This window comes from Panulirus ornatus, chromosome 14, assembly GCF_036320965.1.
Source record: "Panulirus ornatus isolate Po-2019 chromosome 14, ASM3632096v1, whole genome shotgun sequence".
Lineage (NCBI taxonomy): Eukaryota > Metazoa > Arthropoda > Malacostraca > Decapoda > Palinuridae > Panulirus > Panulirus ornatus.
The window spans coordinates 57,821,816-57,845,543 of record NC_092237.1 but is presented as its reverse complement, the minus strand read 5'-3'; the positions used below and the strand labels follow the sequence as shown (position 1 = coordinate 57,845,543).

The window sequence follows — 23,728 nt, the reverse complement described above, 5'->3', positions numbered from 1 at the left end:
ATCATATGTTGTAGTCCTCAAGTTACAAACTTGTATGGCTATTTGAATGAATAAGGAGGCCACTATTTGAATTACAGTACTGGAATTCATTACCTCATTTACCTCAAAGTACTTCCAAGAACTGCCCTTTCTTAATTTACTTTTGTCAGTTAATAGGTACAATCAATTCTGTGTTGTAAATGCTTTGTAATGTATTTTATGCTCCTATCAAGGTATTTGTAAAAGATTCAGGATATAAAAGGATCCAAAAAAAGAAATTCAACTCTTTTTATTTGTATTATACAACACAGTAAATACCACAGAGTGAACATACTTATGCACTTTTATCAATATAGTTATATTTACAGCGAGAATCTGTCACTCGGCAGCTCTTGGCAGGGCAACTCGGGTCCAGTTGTCCAAAGATACCGAACCACCTTTAATACTGACAATTGGAATCACTTTCCTGGATTGCAGGATTCTAATGGGTGATAATTCATGGGCTAGGTGGCTCAGGAAATGGAATTGGAAATAGTTTATGGATGGAAACTAGGATTTTTTTGTCATTTCAATTATATATATATATATATATATATATATATATATATATATATATATATATATATATATATAAAATGTTTTTGGCAACTGGTGGCAACTGAGGATATTCACTGCGTGTCTTTACTTGTGGCAGGAGGGATCAATCATTGTTTTCCTGTAAATTTGGCAAGCCGACTGAATTTGGATCTTCAGACCAAAATCCTTCCAAGATATACCAACAAACTCTTTTCAACAAACTCTTCAAGAAAGATTGTTCTGGAAAATATAATGTCAAATTTTAGTATAGTCTTTTATTGTCTTTCATTCTCTCAAGTAAATTTATATACATTTCATATGCTTTACAACTTTATATCATTAGTACATTTACTTCATAAAAAATTAACATATCACATCATTTATACAAACACTTCATTATCAGATGAATGGGAGTAATCTAAGCTTATACAGAAATTCTGCAGATTCTTCTGCTAAAATCAATCTTTCTCAGCCATGTAAAATACTATTGATGCTCTATTTACTATAACCTGCAATTCAATATATAGATTTGTCAGTTTTATTTACCCACATAAGAGGAAATTTCCAGAATATTTACATACCCTACTAGGCAACCAACAGTTTTTATACATTTATAGAGAATTAAAAATTTGGAAATGAACACACACAGTTACAAAATAAATTAGCTTTAATAGTAAAAAACAATGACTCCTGGACTCCCGAGTTGCCATCACCATCACCTTGTTGCCTTTGCCTGTTGAGCCCTTCTTGCGCCAAGTACACTAAGACATCACAGCTAATGTCCACGAGCACCGCTTAAGCAGCTCCAACAGTGATAATAAAGTAGCTTTGGTTTTTGGCATGTCCATAATCATCATTATCAGAGCCATCAATAGTCATCACCAATCATCAGTCATTGTCATAACATCTCCATTATCCTCACCTGTAAAATGAATAACTACCTTAACATGCTTCAAAGCTTGTCATCTTTGTCACTGATATTGGGTTGGATTTCTTATCACTTATTGAGTGCTTATTTATTGTCCAATTCTGTAATGAAAATATAACTGAAATACTAGCAACTGACATTTGTTGATAAACACTCAAGGGGAGGGTGACAACTCCGACCACCTCAATTTCCTATCTAAGACTGAATTCTGTGGGCTAAATCCAGTTTATTGCTGCTATCGCAAACTGTCACTTTAATAGAGAAAACAATGTATGAAACATCCACATCTCCAAAATGCTGCTGTGGTTATACCAGTTCGGCGGTTTTTTTTTAGTTTTTTTATTTCTTTTAACATTCAAATAGCTGTGGTGAACCTCACTGATCCCAGACCGTGGCAGATACACTGCATGGATTAGTATGACTTTACATGATACGAGCACCATCATGGTCTTTATGATCGGTACTTAGTCAAACTAAATCCAAACAAGAGGTTTGCAGATGACCCTTTTAGGCAATTTTCTGTAGGCATTTACTTAAACTACAAAACTTGGTATGAATATTATCATTTGGAAAACTTTCAAAGAAAAAAATGTTAGGTAATTACCAATAAGAAATTAGATATGGCTTCATTAATATTACTCCTGATAAAGGTCTATTTTAACATTAATATGCAACCTTGTACGACCCTCAAAGCCTTTAGGGAGTCTTAGAAATGAATTCTTCATAATCACTGGTAAATACTTTCTTCTAGCATTTATTACAGATCTGAGAAGATTTGGGGCAGTGCAATTTACCAAAGGTTCTGGGGTAAGTGTGTTACATGAGTGGTGAGTCGGCTATTGTAAGCCTCAGAAAAGAGCATGTTTATAGCAAAGATAAATCATTAGATGTACAGTTTTTGGTAATTATACTGTTTCAATAATTCAACACAAAAGTTGGGCTATGACCACATCTCTAAAACAATTTACCATAAACAGGTTCTTTTCAACCTTAACTATTGTATGATTTGAAATAAAGGTTGGATATATTGTATGGGCTAAACTAGCTACATCAGTGAAACTTACCTCTGAGGACTTGTGTTGCACTGTATGATTCAACCAATAGGAAAACAAGTCTGTACATCAGCAGCCCCTACCTCCAAAAATAAATAAAAAGAAAACCACAAATTGGTATTCCAAGCCTTAAGCTTTGTTACCAAACAATGGGAATCCTCGAGGCACTACCCATTACAAATTGTCTCCATCAGTCATCTCAACAAAAACATATCACCATGTGAGTCCTGACAGAGTCCCTCATCTTCACCCTTCCAACTATCACCACCACCACCACCACCACCACCATTTTCATCCCTTTACTTGTCCCCTTCACAACACATGCCCTCAGAGGCTGGGCATCACTGGGCTACACTATTGAAGCATTGGTTTGAATCTGATGCAGAGAGTTGGTACTGTGTGTGCTGACATAGTGGCTGGCTGACTGGCTGGCTGGCTGTAGAGCTGAGCAGTAGTCAAGTAGCCAGGCAAGCCTTAGAGCTCGGCTTCTACCACTACTACAGCCCTCTGCTAAACCAGCCAGCTGCTACGGCACATGACGCTGAAATTCACTGCTCCTGCTTGAACACTTACTTCACTTGGAGAAGCTGCACACTTTGCTCACAAACCTGAGATACTTTAATATGAGATGCACTGCACTTCACTGGCACCAGATCATCACTCGCTCCCTCCTGGATGGGGTGAGCTGGACATGTTCTTCCACATTAAAGGTTCCCTTTTCAAGTATGCTTCAACATCTGCTTGATTACCTTGCTGTTTGCAGAATATCATCTGTGTAGGCCACAAGCAGCTGTAGTATAGGTAGCAGAGTCGGCATGGAACAGCAATGAAGAACAACAGCTGTACAGTTATTATGCAAAACATTTTGAGAAAAGAAGTTGAAAGCACATTCAACAGTTTTCATGCAGAACTGTGTTTCGCCCTTGTCTTTGCATTGATATGTTATTGTTAAAGCTATGGGATCATGTGCCTTGACTTTTCAATATCCTCCCTAGTGTCCCAAAATGTATGAACTTGCATAACAGCTTTATAAGGTAAATACAAACATTCGGCTATTACAGAAGGGCGAGAAATACATTTATTTGAAGGCTCAACCTCTTCATTCATTAAAACATACCCTACTTGGCTATTCCACAGCCTTTGAAAGGAATCACTAGTCAAGAGCCAAGCCTCACAACGCCCAGTGTCCTGTGCACCTGGTTGAGGACTTTCTAGATGACACAGGAAGCAAGCAGGTGTGTGTGAGCTTGATCTCTGCAATACAATGACGTGGGAGCATTTACACTGGAAACAGATTTGAGGAGTTTAACTACAGGTGTGTATGTAATATTTCCACATCAGTTTAACCATAAATGTACACAGTGGATGGTGCGCTGCTCAGGGAATACAGTGGTGATGGCAAGTGAAGTACATGTCCAAGGTGGGTTTGTCTTAGTAGGGATCTCATATTGGGTGAGGAAGATGCTACTGGTTAGGTTTAATTTGTTAGTCTCTGAAACATGTTGTTGAAACTCAGTGAGCATGATGCGACTAATCAGTGGCTCTTTAAATGCCTGCTGAACTAATGTTCATCCAAGTGCCAGCATACATTATATTACTCTTGCCGAAGTCTCTTTCAACAAAGCTTTTCTTTATTAACTGAAAGATCTTCATGAGAAAATGAGCCTTCATAGAATATGAATACGTAATTCTATAAGCTCCAAACCACAAAAATCCTTCAGTAAGTGGAAAACTGCATCATGTATCACACTGGGCTGTAAACTTCATTGATGCAACAATTTTAAATGTATTCAAGTTTTCAATTTTTCAAAGTATCCTTTTAGAATTGTATCCTCTCGCCTTACATACTAGCAACCATTAAATTGAGATGAACTGTCTGGCTGAAAAGCAATGCCCCAAAGGCAAACAAGAATAGATGCCCAAGTGCTATTACAGTGGCTGACCAGCAGTCCTGACTGAACTGCCTGAGGCACCACAGGCATGATGCCAGTAATTACAACCTGAATTAAGATCAGTTTGACCATGAACACACTTTTTTGTGACCCAATGCATGAATACAAGCCCATGATAGCACTTTCATTGGCTCATTTCCCAGTTTACATTAACAGTAAATTAGCCTTACCACAGCACTAAACAAGGCTCTAAATCACTCATCACCACACATTCACTTTCATTTCTTATCTCACTGCCTTTTACCCCTTGAGAGACTGTAAAATATAGCAAGTTTGGACTGATCTTTACCACACCCAAACTGAATTAGGTAGCCTTTCAGAACTGAAATTTTATCCATTTAGTTAATCAGGCTACCAAATAGGCAGGTATTCCATAAATTGGGAGGACGGATATATGAAAAAAATATATATATTTCATGTCATTTGAGTACTTAAATGAAGACTCCTGATGTTACAAAAGAACAAGAACCATCAATGTGAACCTTGAACAGCCACAACATTGAAAAAATGACCAGTTGAAAAAAACTTTATATGAGAACCAAGTATCAAACAATATTTGCAAGAAAATCAACCAAAATGAACCACTACCCTAGGTTTATATTTCAAAATTGAGATCAAGCAAAGTTAACCACTGATAGTGTTTCACTCTGGTTATATTTTTTCTGTATGTGTAAGGCTAAAGACACCTTTAGAAAGTGATGACAATGAGGCATCAGGAGTTGCTGTGGTAATAAAATGCACAATTCATTTTGCATCTCTTTACCTTTGCAGATACCATGTTTCAATTGACAAAAGACAATTTAGAAGTATTGTCTCACGAAATATAAGTACTGTGCATGACACTTCACAAAAAGAGAAGTAATGGCAAACCCCAGTTTTCAGAATCATATCAAGGATTTCAATCTCTCCAACTGCTGCAATTCAGTGAAAAAATGTAAGTACCGAACAGGGTTCAAAATTAACTTGGCCATCCTTACAAACTTCCTTGAAAAGAGGACTCCTGACAAAACGTAGAATGTTACTAGAAGAATGATAATTCATGGTGATTTATGATAAAACTGCTTCTACTGCTGAATTCCTCGGAATTAGTTACTTGCTTATCTCTTGATGCTACCATTTTGAAGTAGCAATGATTACAAGTGAACTACTTAAAAAAAAGTTGCATTACCATATCCCATATGCTTCCAGTATAATCTCAAAAATATACATGTAGATTAAGGTGGATGGGAGAAGCATTTAGGGACTTGCAGGTAAAATTTATCCATACACAGTACCTAAAGGCTTGGTTGTGTTGTGGTGCAAGTGGAGCAGCCACAAAGGGGTTGTCATGATGATGACAGGAAATGTGGTACAAGAGTTGGCAGAGGTAGTGATAAAGTTGTTGAGTACTAATGGAGGTGGTGGATCCTTCACTTGTTAGATGGCAGGCTGATGGTGGTGGTGATGATTGTGGCAGTGGCAATGGTGGTAGTTGGAGTGATGATGGTGGTGGTATTAATCATGAAAGAAAGATGGATAATAGAGGTGGCAGAAAAAGACGATGGGTGAAGATGGCAATATGTGACAAAATACTAGGCCTTTGGATGTTACCCAGAATATTGTTATGGTGAGATAAATGCAGGAATGAGGGATAAAAGTACTGATGACTGTATATTGAATATAAACCTATGGAAAAATAATTATCTTGGGAAGTAAAAATGGACAAGTTGCTGTATTAACAATACTTACAGTGCTTCTTACCATTGTTTAAAATTTGTAACTGAAAATTCCAATATTTGGTCTTTGAATCATGAAAGTGGATAACTTCCAAGCTAGATATATTATCACACCTGGGTAAATGCAATGAAGGTAATGGAAAAATGGTGATGACAGACATGGCTAATGATTGCAGATGGTTGTATGTCAGTTTTGTAATTGGCAGTAGATTTTTATTAGTTATGGTAGTTGTAATGAGGGAGGAGGGGGGAGTGTGACTCATAACAACTGAGGAATTACCACAGAACTTTATCATTTAATGCAATACCAAAAATATTCAGTGGAATGTTATTAATACTTTATCTGCATTACATAAGCTTGTAATATTCTTGGTGTGATTTTAGAAATACATAGCACAGGAAAATACAAATAAACGTGTCAATTATGAACACTGAACCCAGGGAGATATTAAATAAACCTCTTCCACAACATTTACCAGAGAAGCAACATTAACACCATTAGTAAAGCTTCTATATGGTGGAATCTTTTATCGTTATCTATTAAATCAGGAAAAATTTTTCAATTCTAATATGGTGCCTTTAACTATATGATAATTTGGCTACTTCAGAATGGGTAGAATTTTCACCTGTTCTGCTATGAAACCATTAAATTCAAACAATTCTCCACATTATTTCAAGGAATTACATCTTTATAAGATAGGGCCAAGGACAATGGCCTATTCACTAAATATAAAATTACATAGCCATCATATCCATTTTGAAGCCAACATTACATCCATTAAATATTATTTTTGCTAAGTTATTCAAAGGAAAAGTTGTGCACTATGTTTTTTTGTGTGACATCTCACATTAGCAAACTTTTACAAGTGTAGAAGTATCCTCAAAATTTTATGTGACCAGTTAAATCTGCTCAGAGGGCTGCTTTTCTATCCAGTTATTACAGACTGAAAAAAATTGGTAAAGGCTTTTCATTTCTGACCAATTATGTGGTTTCTGACCATTATGGTAGACAAATGATTTAGAGGACAAGAACCAGCCTGAAGGAAATGTACTTTGTGAAAGCTGGAATGGCAGGAGTACATATGGCACAACTAATGAACGTTCAAAGTTTTCAGTCTGAGAGGAAACTGACAGCATTAAGTGGTTGAACTTTAAAATTGCAATACCAATATCAAATTTACCTTTGAGGTTTTGAACTCCCCTTGGCTTCAGGATCAATAAATCCACATAAATATTAAAATAATCAATGTTCATGCCACAATGAAAAACATGTTATTTAATCATTATGCAGTAATCCTAATGTCTTGCATAGCAACAGTTCTCATAAAATTGACAAATGCCAAAATTAACCACTTAAATTCAAAGTTAGCCTCCTATTTCTAGACACTGAGGCCCACAAAGTTTATTGCTGTTTTAATACTGTGAGTTTTCATAACCTTGACACAATGTAATATGGTAGCCAAAACACTAAGATTGATTAAAGCAACTCACACTTCTTTAGACACAGCCCTGTATGTATGGCTGTCTACTCTGGCAACTATTGCATATAATATCCACTGTCTCCCTTATCATCAAGCAATTATCTAAAGTATTTTGATAAAAAAAGAGTATAGCACTGCCAAATCATAGTCTCTTTTTACATCTGGTAAAAATGAAATCCCCATTTGAAACAAGTACATAAGTAAATCTTGTGGCATATTTCCTAACATTTGTCATAATCATTTTACGTTTCCTCTTCAGACTTGTACCTTAGAAGCCATCTCCTTAAATGTACAGCTTTCAGTACATGTTCACGAAATATAGTGGAATCTACAATTTCAGCCTTTAGTCTTGGTGATAATATAAATTACATAATCTAAAATTGAGGATTATATGCCTATTTTCAGAATCCTTAGAGATTCAAGTGTAATTTCACAGTCCATGGATACTAACAATATGATTTTTATGTATGCTGTACTGCAGCTTACAAAATGTGGCCTTTTTTCATGGCTTATAACATGAAATACGAGAATGCATTCAACAAACCTAAATCTTACAAAATCATCAGACAATTAACACTACTTAATAGCTTAAAATTCTGAAATGTACTAATTTCAACAAGCGTTTTTTTATTACATGAACTGGCCAAAATTGGATAATAAATGATGGCTTCTTAATGTTGATTATAATTTCAGAGCATTTATGTGGGTGACAATTTCATTTTGATATGAGTGCAGTGTTTTGAATAAAGGCTTTGGGTACTTTATTACACATATATGATTAACTTTTACAACTCTATGCACAGGAAATGTAATTATGAGACTAGAGAAGACTCGAAAGGAAAATACAAAAATATTGTTGTGGGTAAAAAAAATAGCTACTAAAACTTAATACGCTCAAGAAAACTGTCTGGCCATGTACAAGCCAGCCTTTTAGACGCTATGTTAACTAAGCACAAACAAGAGCACACAGATTATCAAACTTAAGAAATTATTTATGAAAAAATAAATTTATATGAAAAATTACTAAAACTGAATATCTGACAGAAATGTCTCAAGCTTTCATTTTAACCAGCACTGCTGTGTGATGAGCTGCACAATTGAAAAAATATCGATGTAAAACAGCAAATTATATGGATTATAATACAGCAATACTTCAAAATATGTAAAATCTAATAACAGGGCATACTAAATAAAATAAAAAAAATTAATGTCAACCATTTTGAAGTATTCAAACATCATTCATTTATGTTCATGCTTGCCTTATCAAATTTAAATTCAATTCTTTATTACTACTTTACAGGAAACTATGGAATATATGCAAATGACACTGAAATTAAATGATACATAACAGGATGCTGCCAACTCCTGCATTCAGAAATTCTGTTGCTATTGTACTTTTACATCTGCTGAATGTGTGTGTACAGAATGGCAATATTTGCTTTCTCATCATTACCCATACACACAGTGTAATCAACACCAACAGCAGCACTACATAAACAGATGGCAGGATATTTGGAATACAATATCTAGCTCCAATGGGTCTCAGATAAATTTTTCAAGTTTGTCATTATCTTTTTGGGATCCTTTAAAATACCCTATTTACGATATTTAAAACCTGAAATCTCTTCAAAGATTTAAAAATACGTGTTATAATGGGAACTTATCAATAACATCTTTGATTTGCTGGCCTTTGAGGCTAATTCTCTAGGAAATTTTGATTTACTTAGTGATTATTGTTCATGCTGGATTGTCAGTAATTATGCTTAAAAAGTGTCTCCATTAGTTGAACATTCATCTCAGCCCTCAAAGTTAACATACTCCTGTTGGACAACTGCGTTCCAATAACCAGTTTCCACCTCGTGTAAATTTTACCTCTGCCTTCAAATTCATCAGTATGTTCTCTAATTTTCTAATTATTGTTACTGTCAAAATATAATCACTTTCATACCAGATAACACTTGCAGTCTGAATGGCTGTTAGTTATTTGAGCCCTGTTTGCTACATGTGATTCCTAATGATTTAAATGGCTATTTCATAGTTATTAGTATCTGTATGACTGGCAGTGGAGGACAAGAACCCTGGCCAAGAGTGGAAAGATATGAACAGCATTCATGGAAATCAAGAAAAATTTTTGAGTAATGAATGAAGTGAACTAGATGAGAACATGACCAAGCTGAATGGGTACGTACAAGGCATTGCTACAAATTAACCAGGAACATTTAATTGAAATAAAAAAATTTAAACCATTTCTCTTGCCCTCTCATATTTACATCTTTAACAGTGTTTCCTTTTCTATATACTGTACAAGATATATGAAAAAATTCCTACAAGTATGAAGAAATCTTAAAAGGAAATCAAGATTCAATTGTAGCAATACCTTTGTAGTTAAAATGTCTTCTTAAATTTGCCAAAACTGAATGGTTCTCTCTGGCTGGGTAATTTTTCTTTTTTCTACAAACTAACCATTGATGTAGAAAATGCCGCAATATAACATATGGTTATCATTTTTTTCCAAATGCAACATCACTGTAGCCCAAATTGTTTTCTAAAATCATTTCATGTAATAAAGACAAAATTCAAGTTCATTCAGCATTATTATGTTGTACAAGTTTTCAAAATCTTAGGAAATGTTTGGATGACTGATATAACCAATGAATGGGAGACAATAAAGACCGAGTGACAGTGTATTGATTTGGGGCCACACCGCCTGACTCAAGGAACATGTTTGTTAGGTAGGCCTGTGCCAGGCACAGGTGACACTGTGCTGTGCACAAATGACACTATGCCAGGCACAAGTGGCACTGCACTGTGGACAACATAGTATCCAAATCTGAGAGAAGAGCCAAAGAGAAGGGTGGAGGAGTTACCCATGAGCGGTGTGGCTGGGCTCTGTACATACTGATCTCTCACGTGAGTTGACCCTCAACCATCACAGTGTTCACAATTACACACTGCACACAATTTCACATTGTGACATCATACACTTCTTGATTTGCTACACTCTTGCAATGACTGCTTAACAGCTGGGGTGGAAGGAATATCACCTGCCAATAGGGCAGAACAATGAATTACAGGCAAGTCATACAAAACCTAATATATATACCTGGCAGTGGAATAACAGTGAGAGTTGCCCACTACTCCTCACAGGGGTAAACCAAGCCTGGAGGTGTGCAAATGTGTTACCATATGAAAGTGTGAGTGTGTAAGTGTGTGTTTGTGTCTTGTTTGCATGTACATGCAAGTGTCAGGCTGGCTACAATTGGAGGCAAGGTGTGTCACTTGGCCTGACCACCCAGCTCTCAGACTAGACATTACATCTTGTGGTAGAGAAGAACGAGTACCTATGCCAACACATCCGCCACTACCACCATCCTGCCACACCTCCAAGGCCTGTCTCACCTCACCCAGTCCCAGGGAACTCAACCTTAAACCATAATATAATTTCATATCAATAATATAAAAACAATATTTACTCTTGCAGTTAAAACTAGTAATAACAAGCAAGGTTTTGGCAATGTTCCCTGAGTCTCTGGTCTGCCTGTCTCCACATCTACAGTTTGCCCAGCCACACTCCCACAGCCATCGCCACGCACCACACTCCATCACCTGTCCAGTGAGATAAAGAGAGAAGGCCTATCACATATGGGACTTGGCCCTGGAAATGCTGCAGCACTCTTACAATACACTGTGTGAGCCATAACTGGTGACTGTAAGCAGTGCATGGCAGTGTGTGGCAGTGCTGCACTGCTGCCAGACACCATAGCACTGGTCCTTGGGACCCCAGGCACTGGTGATTCCTTCATCCACCACTACAGCAGCTGGTCCCAACTGCTCTGGTCCATGTGTGCATCAGTCCCACCATGGGTGGATCCGTTAGCACGCCTTCCTGCCCCACCTATGTGCACACAACTATGCACAAGGCAGGACCGCACCTGGCCGCCCTCACACATCCGAGTGCACATGCACGCTGGCAGTTGGTCATGCACAGGAGTGAGCCTGAACACTAGCTCACCACCACTGAGCACCAAGACACCTGCTGGCTTCAGCGCTGTATCACGCGTCACACTATCACATCCCAAGGGATATAACAACTTTCATTACAACAAGTACATCTTAAGTGATATTATAAAGTATGTTTGAAAGACTAAGTAAAAGACTTGGTGGTCATATTTTCCCACTCTTTGTCCTTTGTTCTGAGGGTCTACTAGCACTCGTGTATAAGTTGGAATTTTCTATCACGTCACTATAACAGGGCGGAAGGTCATGGTCTGCAGTTGGACTGCAGGGTGACTGTGAGGACTGTCCATAGGTGTGTGGGATCCCTTGCATTCCCAAGCCACCCATATGAGCTCCTTGAGAGCCACTTGGCCCTCCAGGATGACTGGAGCTGGGACTGTGAGATGAGGGTCCACACGGCACTTTCACCATGGTAATGTCTGCCAGGGTATTCGCTCCTGGGCAATAGGGTAAGGGGATATTGGAGTCGTGTGAAGGAGATGGGGAATTGGTTCCCAACCCTACGTGGTGCCGACCTCCTCGTCGACCTCCCTCATGTTGGGAGGCATGAGGTGCCCGCTCGTATTTGGCTGAAGTGAATGGAGCCAAACAATTGGCCATTAGCGGTGATCTCTGAACCAAGCCGCCTGTTTTCCGCCCCCTTCTGGGAGAACCCCGACCCTCATCCCCACATCCCCACCCTGGCAGTGACGATGATGACGACGATGATGATGATGAGGCTGACACTGCTGGGTGATGTGAGGACCGGGTTTCTAAAGGAGCCGAGTGGCGATGGTGGTGGTGCACTCCACTGTGTGCCATCCCACACTCAGCATGTGTAGGAAATACTCCAACAGAGCATGACCGATGAGGTCCATCACGTTCTACATCAGATAATGTTTTGTTGGCTGGTGGCTTGATGAACTCCCTCATTATCTCTGTCTCCTGCAACACAAAATTTTAGTAAAAGAAAGAATAATGAAAATATGAATTTAGCAATGCCTCTCTACTTTACTAATTTTGAGAGAGGAAAAATCTATGCTTCCTACATTCCACAATTTCCCACATTCTGACTAATACAGAGGAACTTTTCATATTATGTTCTTATAAAAATATATATGACTGTAAAATGTGCATTTCCTGCCATGTAAAATCTCTCATAGACCTCTTCCTTCTTTACTTTCTCCATTCCATCCAGCCAACTAACTCATTTCCATGGCCTGGATTCTTGACTTCCATGACTCATCCCATGTTAATATTTCAGCAACACAGGTCAGGGTCAGGACTATGTGTCCCTTTCTTCACTTCCATACCTACACCTCTGCCCTTAATTATTCTCTTAAGGAACGTAATGACTCTTCTACCTTGTACTGCTTTCTCCCTTATCTCTCCTTCCATATCACCAAACCTATTCAAAATAGCTCCCAAATACTTAAACTCTGTCACCCCTTCCATGCTTTCTCCTGTTTTAACTATAACTCAGTTTAGTATACTTTCTTCTCTCACCCTATAGGGCTTAGCAAAATCCATACTTTCACTCTGTTTCCTCTCAAACACCATAACTTTACTTTTAGTAGTATTTACCTTCAATCACCTACACTTACACACATGTGATAATACTCACCTACAACCTTCTGCAACTCCTTTTCACTCTCAACAAACAACACAGAATCATCCGCAAACAGGCATGTCATTGTCACTAATCACCATACCTCACCATCACACTCCATCTCTACACCCCTTTTCCATAGTTTTGCTTTCATCTCTCTTATCACTCCATCCATATATAAATTAATAAGCCATGGTAACACTACACAGTTCTGGCCAAATAATTCCATTGTTTTCTGACCTAATCAGAACAAATTACTTATCTTGACCTCTGCAATCATTACATATGCAAAGGAAATTTTTTGTTGCTTATCTGCAACACATCCTAAATCTACTTGAAAATCTCACTTTATGTCTCGTTTCCACAACATCAGATTCCTTGTCTGCTCAGATATCCAAGTGCCAATAATGCTTCCATCCTGGATGGCACCTCTCTGAAGCATTCTCAAAAATGTCATACCTGGGTTTAATCCTCTGCTACCTTTTCTAACTTTCACTCCCTATTAGTTTTTTCTTCAACTTCTACTACACTATGCACATTTATCTCTGTAAAAGGAGGAAACCTTTTCCTCAACAAACTACTGAAGCCGTAAGCCCCCCATCATAATCATTCACAAAAAACTTACAAATACCCAGTAACCCACTACTACAGAAATGTTAATATAAACATGACATATAAATTGTTTCCTTATTGTTCCATTTTGGATTTCTCTCTTTTTATAACCAATAAAACCTTCTCTTGATACCTCCATCTAACTTTTTCTTACTGCTCTAGATGTTTCAAAAGCAAGTCAAGCTTGTCATTTAGCTTTTTTTACTAATCTCTTCCCATAATACATGCTTACTCCACCATCTCCTGGATTACCATCCTTGTCTAACTACAGCATACATGCAGCAATCAGTTTTCTGATTAATGCTACTAGTGTCTCAGTGTCTTCAACCCCTAACTTTTTTCATCACACAATGACCTATTCTAAATAACTGCCAACCACAGGAACTCAGCATCGATCTTTCCAATCAATCATCTCATAAGTCTTTCACAACTCCCCCTAAAAGCTTAAAATCATCACTTATGCAAAGTAAATCAAATCAACACTTTCTTATAAACACTAATATCTGCCCTTCAAAGAACAATACCTTTACAGAGTTCCAAATCAACATTATTCGAATATCAGAGAAATACACTTTCAATACACTTCAATATAACTGTAAACACAGGAAGAAGCTGCAATGTACACATAAAGATTTGCTAATAAGGAAAAATCAACTCCGGCAAGAGTTACTGATACATAAACTGAATCAATATTTTTTAATTTTCATTCAAAAGCTCCTCTAAAGATTAGTAACGACAGAACTTTAATGGGAGGTTATAAGGAATTCTAAACTTATGGTCCTATCCCAAATACACAAATCTATAGCATACTATTACCAGATTCCAGATATACCGGAAATAACAGTTTCCTTACACATCAGATTATGTATGAACATCGAATATTATAATGCAAGTACTCCAAAATTCTTAATACCTGAAATGCATTAAATTTACATTACAGTAAGACCTTCAGTCATATATTACAAGGTACAGAAGCAATGTGACACCCTAAATAACTGCACATTAAGTTGAGAAAGATATGCACTAAAGATGAGTAACTGAAGACATGGAACATCATATTCTGGTTTTAGAAGCCTCTGGGTGCACCAATTGTCGACATGATGGAGTACATATCGGCATTTAGGAATCTCTTATTTATCAGTATAACCAGTTTTCTTAATTTTCAATCATGTTCAACGTTACAGTGGGGCTTGCACAGTAAAACACTTTCTAACAAAGATATAAATGTTATTCAAAAGTACCAACGATACCGATAAGGAGTAAGAATGCTCATTTCAAATTTATTTCACACATGGGTAGCAGTATATATTTTCTTAAATATACATATTTATGTGTGCCTGTGAACAGAAGGAATGGGCGGTGAAGCAAATATCAAATTAACTCGCGGTAATCATCTTTTTTTCTTCATATGTAAGGACGACACTGACTAGCATCAACAAAGGGGAAAAGAAGCCTGGGAGGCTAGCACGAAGTACGTTTGGTTGAAGTAATGATATGAAAGCTATTTTCGTCCATCACCGATGACAGAACAAGGACAAAACGGGAAGCCTGTGCAACAAACGTATCAGCTGCAGGGACTGAATATAGTAATGACCTCACCTCCCACATCAGGTGTTATCAGTCATACACACATAGGTAACATAAAAGTCACACACAGCTCGTCCTGCCCTCCTTTTTCGCAGGAGCTGCTTGGAAGCCCCGTTTTGTCACTATGAAAACTACGCCCATTTTCAAATCTGTTCACTTAAAAATATCTTTCTTTGGAAATGGTATTGTAAGTCTTGAAGATAAGGTGCGAATGAGCTTTTTTGAGATGGTATAAAGCGCGGTGAAAGGTGACAACCAAAACAACTGCAGTCAACTCTCGGTACTAACTGTATTAAGCCCACTATCAACACAGAAAAAAAAAAATCAATGTCTGGGACCTCTTACGTATATGTTGGTACAGATCTCGTTGAGGAAGAAAACAAAACAACCATGGGCTGGTCCTCCCATGAACGGGGGGATATATACACAACAGCAACAAAGACTAGAACTGACCTGTTCTGAGCTAATGAGAGGTCTTCTGAGAGGGTGTCTCTCCTCGCCGTCCGGCCGTGGGACCTGATACGGGAAACCAAGTGTTGTGTCTTGCTGCACACTCTGGTAGCGTGTGGCGCGGTCCCTGGCGGCTGCCATGGCCTCACCCACACTGGTGCTCATACCCTCGCACACATACAACACCTGTAACATAAGTTGCACCTTAGTTCAACCTGTTTATCCAGTAATCATGTTTTAAGTTAGATGAAAAAAGAACAGTAGCCACAGACATCCAAAATGTTTCACTACTTCCTCTTGAGCACGACGTTTATATGATCCCTCATTACAACGTAGCAACCCATGAGTACGACGGTATTAGCATTAGGTACCATGTTTTGACCTTTTGACCTGTCTCTCAAGGATTAAACCAAAGGTCCTGACCATCATACTCAAGGGTCGTAGCGACGAGTGCTCCGGAATAATGAACCCGTGCTCAAGAGATTAAGGTATCATGAGGCAGATGATACAAACTTATCTCCCATTACAATATTACAAACACTTTAATCTAACCAGCACTGGACGAATTCACGACATCCTATCTAAAAAAAAATCATTAGATACGATGTTTCTATACTTATGAAGGAATATTTATGTAGATGAAGTGCAAAGCACTAAGGAATAATGATCATGATGTGTTTAAGGAACACAAACGATTTAATTCATATAAATGTTCATTCACTCCAGTCAAACCAACTATTTTTCTATCATCACCATAGTTTGCTGTAACTACTAAAACTACTAAAATGATGATAATAATAATAATAATGAAAGCTCAGGAAACTCCTATATAGTTGGCAAAGGGTATTTAGCTTAGAAATTGACATGAGACTCATTTTCCTGTCCTGTTTGGATCTCGATTATATGAAAAGTAAAAATCGAACTTTTGGTCAATTGGTAAGTACATCTAGCTATCTATGTCAAGTAGGCGGAGCTTTCATTACTAATCGTTTTGTGATGTTCCGATGGCATAAAGATGTAAGAGTATTTCTACATGTATGTAAGGTCGGGTTAGTTAAAAAGTCTGTCTCTTCAACCTAGACCGTACCGATGTTGCTCTAGAGTGTGAGTATTGTGGTGTGGGCTGAGTGCCATTGCCTCACTGCCCCAGGCACGGACTGCAGGCAGGGCTGCAGGCACACTTGACATTCCGGACTATGCTCCCTGACCACTAACGCTACGTGACAGCAGAATTAAGTATCATTTGTTAGACCAACAGCAGTCAATCCGCTCCGGAGTCCATCCAAACGCAGGCGTTGCAAAGTTAGCCACTAACAGCCCTTCCCATTTATCCCCTAGTAACATTAAATTGCAATTAGGAGAACGATGCCGTGGTGTGAAACAACGGCGTCATGTAACATCAGTAGAGCTGATAAAAGTTTTCGCTCGACCAACTACTGCCCTCCCGTGTCCCCAGTGGCCTGACGGTTCTAGGCTGGCAGCTTAGACGTCTGGTCGGACATCGAATTTTTTTTTTTTTTTTCAGTCAAGCAAGGTGGCTTATTTCATACAATTTTTGGACGTCATTTTTACATCCTTACACCAAACAAACTCCCAACTTAACCCAACCACCTAACCAAGCCAAACCTTAAAGAAAAATAGCCTACATTAAATAGTCTAAGTTCACCGCCTTTCAAGATATTGCAAAAAAGCTACCACTGTTTGGCTGGGCCAGCCAACCAGCCTGCCCATGCGGGTTCCCGGGTACAGTATTGCGAAACAGGTGAGGCAGAAAGAATTCCTACACGTACTGGGATGGCAGGTGACTGCAGGACAAATTACTCTGGCTTTTCAAGCTACTAACACAACATTTCGTGCGAAACTATCGCACCAAGCACCCCCAAAACGAAGATACATAGCGTCAAAAACATTTTGGATACAGCTAATAAGAAATGTCATACGAATAAGAGGACTCAAAAAGGTTAAAGTCTTTTACCGAAAGACAATAATATCACACAGATATGCATCAGGGTAGGAATAAAACCAGCCGGAAGATTCCGCAGTGGGTATGGGTACCGCCGCAAGCACTTCTTCCACAGACAGTTTCCAGGGTTCGTAGTTAAAGATATCTAAGAATGATCTTTAGGCATAAACTCTGACAGTCCAAAAAGAAACCTCTTCGTGGTATGAAATGGATGTACCACTCCAAGTCAGTCCCGGCAATTACCTCCTACGGTGCAAATCCTGTACAGAGTCGCTTCCGGAATTTGGGGGGTCTTGGAACCTCTGTACTTGCCAATGCAATCTGCATCGGAATTCAGCGAGAATTGTTTCACGTGAGCAACCAACGAGTATCGACTTTGGAACATTTACATAAACTATTCTTGGTTAATTTAACTTCCAAGCGGAAACCTACGAATAATTTACATCAAACGAGACACAACAAAAGGCCTACCATCTGCCGGTATTCTAGTACATACGTTTTCACACGGATTTGAAAGAAAGGAACCATGTTTATGGTGGGGTGGCCGTGTGCACGGGTTAAGAAAGTAGTCCTACTGCGGCCGCACGCCACCTGCCTCACCACCCCTCTACAAGCAGACGCACTTAGCGCTACGGAGCCGCTGAATATCAATTGTGACGGCATGTGGCAGGCAGCGAGGGGACCCCAGTAGTGGCGGACCACTAGGCTCTGGGGAAGTGTGGGCTGCGCGGGCGGATGAGTGATTGTGGGTGGGAGATGCCGACCTTTGTCAATAGGTGCATGCGTCACTAAACGGAGACTAATCTTGTTGCGTAGTAATTTCCACTAAACTAGTTATGGCTTTAGTATGTATACAAGAGGTGAACGAATCCTCGTTCTAGAAAGGACGATAAGATTAAAGGCGTTTGAGCCGTTTTAATGAATAGGGTGATCAAGAAACAAGTTTCACATTATCATGACAAAGTGGTTTACTTAAGATATCTTTCTAATACTTTTAGAGATGCTGGAAAGTTACTCTTCCTAAGACAGTAACAGCCAGAGATCAACAGATACCAAGAAGGACTGGACGTATCACACTACAAGGCAGTTATCATTAAGCGTCTAAGTCATTCATGTGAAAGGCGCTTAACACCTCGAGTATCAGGATACGAAGCTTTATGTATGATGATATGGCTTTCCACCTCATGGGTCGAATCAAAGGTCAGGTCGTCACACACAGAAGGGTTGTGCTGGCGTGCTTGAGGATCGTACCATCGTGCTCGAGGGGTCGTACCGTCGCACTCGATGGGTCGTACCGTCACGTTCAACGGTCGCACCATTATGCTCAAGTGTCGTATTGTCATGCTCAAGAGGTGAAATCCCCCCATGTGCAGCTGCTTTCATGGGACACGACAACCTGGCCACTCTCGAAACCACCCTGTACCATTCATCGACACACGTGCATTATACAGTCACAGGGATATTCAACCATCTATATATTACATTACCATTCGCTCACACGAACTCTTTGCAATAATACACACACTCGTGGCAGCAGTTTGTCTCGCACATCTTTTTCTTTCATACGTACACTCTGTTTACCCTCCCACTGTGGCACAAAATTCTGTTATCCAGCATCTACCGTGCCTAGACAGTGGAGGGTATGAGAGGATGCAGGTTTCAAGAGTGATTCTCTCGAATATCTTAATGGAGCTGGCGAGGTGAGCGTGTTGAAGCACTTGGAGCTGTTCGTGCACTACTACCTTAGACAAGTGATATATCAAGTCACGACCTGCAAGTACTCCGAAAGGCTGCCACAATTAATTCAGATATTTGTTAACGTACGTTCATGAACTGCCTCGGAATCCACGCAAAATGCTATAAGAACCTTGGTCAAACTGTCAAGTTCGCCTTCGTTAAGTACTCTTACGTACATAATGAAATATTCACTGGAAATGGATGACGACAAACCATCCCTTAAGGGTGGTTTTTGCGTAACTCATCACATCACGAATTAATTGAAGCTACGTACAAAATAGGCGATTACTGAGACCAGAGTTTCCTTAACTTCGTAATTCTTCACGTGAGACGGAGTGAAAAGCTTCTTTCCGGACTGCATCATTCGTCGCTGCCTATCAGTGACACTTACCAAGTTTGGGGACATGGCCAGAGATGATCCAGGTAACGTAGTGACCTTACACGGTAGATATAAACTATAGAAGAAAATAATAATGAGATCAGTGAATCAAGACAATATCAATACTATGTCCCCCTCGCTTTTTCCCCTCCTCAGCTTCCCTACTTAATCAGGGTGCTTCTAGGCCCTCGTTTGACTAGAAGATGCAGACGCAAGAGTAAGGAGTAAAAGACGAGGCGGTCGGCTGCAGGTGACAATCTACATATCGTCGGGTTATTCGTAGGGTGTTGAAGGATCCGGTGCAGCTGGTCGACTACGTGTTAACAGATTTTCCAAAAGCAAGCAGCATCCCATCAGAGGCGAACCCTACCCACCCGATGATCATAGACGACCTTTAAAACTTATTCCGCATGTATTAGACTCTTCACAAAATACACAAAGTCCCTCCCTTTCACAAGGGAAGTCATTTGGGTACGTTGTTTATGGCCATGACACGGACACGTAGTGGCAAGTGTGGCACCAATATCTAATTAACTTCCACAAGTGTAGTAGAGTACATGTTGCATGATATGATCAATAAAACACACACACATATGCATTATATATATATATATATATATATATATATATATATATATATATATATATATATATATATATATATATTATATATATATATATATATATATATATATATATATATATATATATATTCCTATGAGTCCACGGGGAAAATGAAACACGAAAAGTTCCCAAGTGCACTTTCGTGTAATAATCACATCATCAGGGGAGACACAAGAGAGGAATATAACGGTCAGTTGATATACATATATATATATATATATATATATATATATATATATATATATATATATATATATATATATATATATATCGGGGAGGAATTCCATCAAGTTCTTTGAGAAAATTAAAAGTTTTATTCAAAACTCACCTAAAACAGAGACAAACGAATCAGACAACCCACACCCATCACACCTACCCATGAGGCTATCGCAGCGTCCAGGAAGCTAACCAAGTCCAACGGGCGTTGATATAGTGGCTGTGTTTTTGTCTTAAAGAGGAAACGAGCGACTGCCATTATAGCGAAAATATACTTGATAAAGAAGAAAAACAAGGGTAAGGAAAGAAAGAACGCAAGATCTCTAGGGCAAAAAAAAAGAAAAGAAAGATAAACAGGTCTTTTGTCTTCAGCAGGCCAATGAATTAAATCATAAGTCAGATGACAACATTTTTATAAGCAAGACGGCACGACTCTCGAATAAGTACGCCCCTTGAACACGATGGCACGACCCCTCGAATAAGCACGAGCCTTGAACACGACGGCATGACTCAAGCTTGAGCACGACGGCATGACTCAAGCTTGAGCACGACGGCATGACTCAAGCTTGAGCACGACGGCGTGACTCAAGCTTGAGCACGACGGCATGATTCAAGCTTGAGCACGAGGGCATGACTCAAGCTTGAGCACGACGGCGTGACTCAAGCTTGAGCACGACGGTATGACTCAAGCTTGAGCACGACGGTATGACTCAAGCTTGAGCACGACGGCATGACTCAAGCTTGAGCACGACGGCATGACTCAAGCTTGAGCACGACGGCATGACTCAAGCTTGAGCACGACGGCGTGACTCAAGCTTGAGCACGACGGCATGACTCAAGTTTGAGCACGAGGGCATGACTCAAGCTTGAGCACGACGGCGTGACTCAAGCTTGAGCACGACGGTATGACTCAAGCTTGAGCACGACGGTATGACTCAAGCTTGAGCACGACGGTATGACTCAAGCTTGAGCACGACGGCATGACTCAAGCTTGAGCACGACGGCGTGACTCAAGCTTGAGCACGACGGCATGACTCAAGCTTGAGCACGACGGTATGACTCAAGCTTGAGCACGACGGTGTGACTCAAGCTTGAGCACGACGGTGTGACTCAAGCTTGAGCACGACGGTATGACTCAAGCTTGAGCACGACGGCATGACTCAAGCTTGAGCACGACGGTATGGCTCAAGCTTGAGCACGACGGTATGACTCAAGCTTGAGCACGACGGTATGGCTCAAGCTTGAGCACGACGGTGTGACTCAAGCTTGAGCACGACGGTATGACTCAAGCTTGAGCACGACGGTATGGCTCAAGCTTGAGCACGACGGCATGACTCAAGTTTGAGCACGACGGCATGACTCAAGCTTGAGCACGACGGTATGACTCAAGCTTGAGCACGACGGCGTGACTCAAGCTTGAGCACGACGGCATGACTCAAGCTTGAGCACGACGGTGTGACTCAAGCTTGAGGACGGCGGTGTGCGATCCCTGAGCACGGAAGCCTGACCTTCCGACCTGATCACTAAGTCAGGTGAAGGGCCAGGCCATCATTTCAAAAGGGTGGCGCCTTCGTGCTCAAGGATCTCCGTCGTGCTCAAGCTCTTACTAAGGGCTCAAGCCTTGGCGTCAGGCTCCATAATAAACCCAGGGGAGGCGGAGCGGCAGACGTCTGTAGTTTAATTCCTATAATGAAATGCAAATATGCACTGAATTACAACATTCTGTGAGAGCAGCAGCAGCAGCAGCAGCAGGGACGGGAGACTGAATCCTGAAACCCAGACCAAGTAACATTGAACGCCTCCAGACCACGTCTGTCAAAAAAAAAAAAAAAAAAAAAGAATAAAAAAGATAAATAAATAAAAAATAAATAAAAAGATATTTACGAGAATTCACAAGAGTAAGCCAATTACTGACATTATCAGGATACGTTACGAAGATGTTAGGGCAACTGCCAAGATGGAGGCCATAAATACATTGTTTATCGTAGAAATAAATAAGGCAACATTCAGGGCTGTGTAGCGTTCAGGGTATCTTATAGCTCCAAAAACCTTTTTTTTCTAAACTGAAAAAATAAAATATTCAAACTTCTCTATACTTTAAATAATCATGGAAAATATATCATAAAGCTCTCAGTTACCGATACAAAGTAAATAAGATGCAAAGGAATAGAAATATTTCAAAATTTAACAGCTTAATTAGGTGTCATTAAGAAGACTAAACGTTAATTCAACGTCAGATTTGTATTCAGCGTGAAAAATAATTCTTATAATGAGTTTTTAAAAGGAAATCTTATTTTCTGAGAAAAATACCAAAAAATTGATGGCAATAGATACACTGACGTATGTAGGGTATGGCAGGTAGGGCAGGTGCCCTGGGCGCCACTTGTACGGGGGCGACATCCAACATTTTTTTTTTTTTTTTTAGACATATGCTGCCCGAGTGATATTTTTAACGGTTTGGCTTTGTGAGATAAAAATGAAACTTGCCATTTTTCGACTACAGTAATATTTTGCTACTATCAGTTCCGTTACCGCTTCTACGTTACAATTTCGGTCAAATAACTCTTTTAAGTCTCTGAAGAGTATATATATATTCAAGTATGGCCGAACTCCTTAACAGTTTAAAATTACGCTGTATATATGTTTATACACATCCATTGTATGTACATTTATAATCAAGCCAGGGGCGCAATATCAGTGCTTGGCCATAGGCGCTATTTCCCCCAGATACGCCTCTGTGTGAAAGAGTTACAAAAAAAATTCTCTCAAAGGTTTGACCGGGAGCAGGAGTCTATGACGATGCCACACGCAGCCAGATTGTTCCCACGATGTTTTCAAAGTGCATTCATGGAAAAATTATACACCATAATGA

General features: G+C 39.5%; 1 protein-coding gene across 7 annotated transcripts in view; it reads right to left on the bottom strand.

Moving 5' to 3' along the window:
• Positions 1–253: 253 nt before the first annotated feature.
• The window catches only part of LOC139753462 (uncharacterized), an 830,062-nt gene continuing 806,587 nt past the window's right edge, over positions 254–23,728 (bottom strand). For all 7 annotated transcript variants that reach the window (XM_071670003.1, XM_071670004.1, XM_071670009.1 and 4 more), the window contains 2 exons: positions 15,941–16,123; positions 254–12,624 (listed from right to left, as the gene is read on the bottom strand). In XM_071670003.1, coding sequence (XP_071526104.1) covers positions 11,848–12,624; positions 15,941–16,123 — 960 coding nt within the window. In that variant the 3' untranslated portion in view covers positions 254–11,847. The remainder of the gene's footprint in view (positions 12,625–15,940; positions 16,124–23,728) is intronic.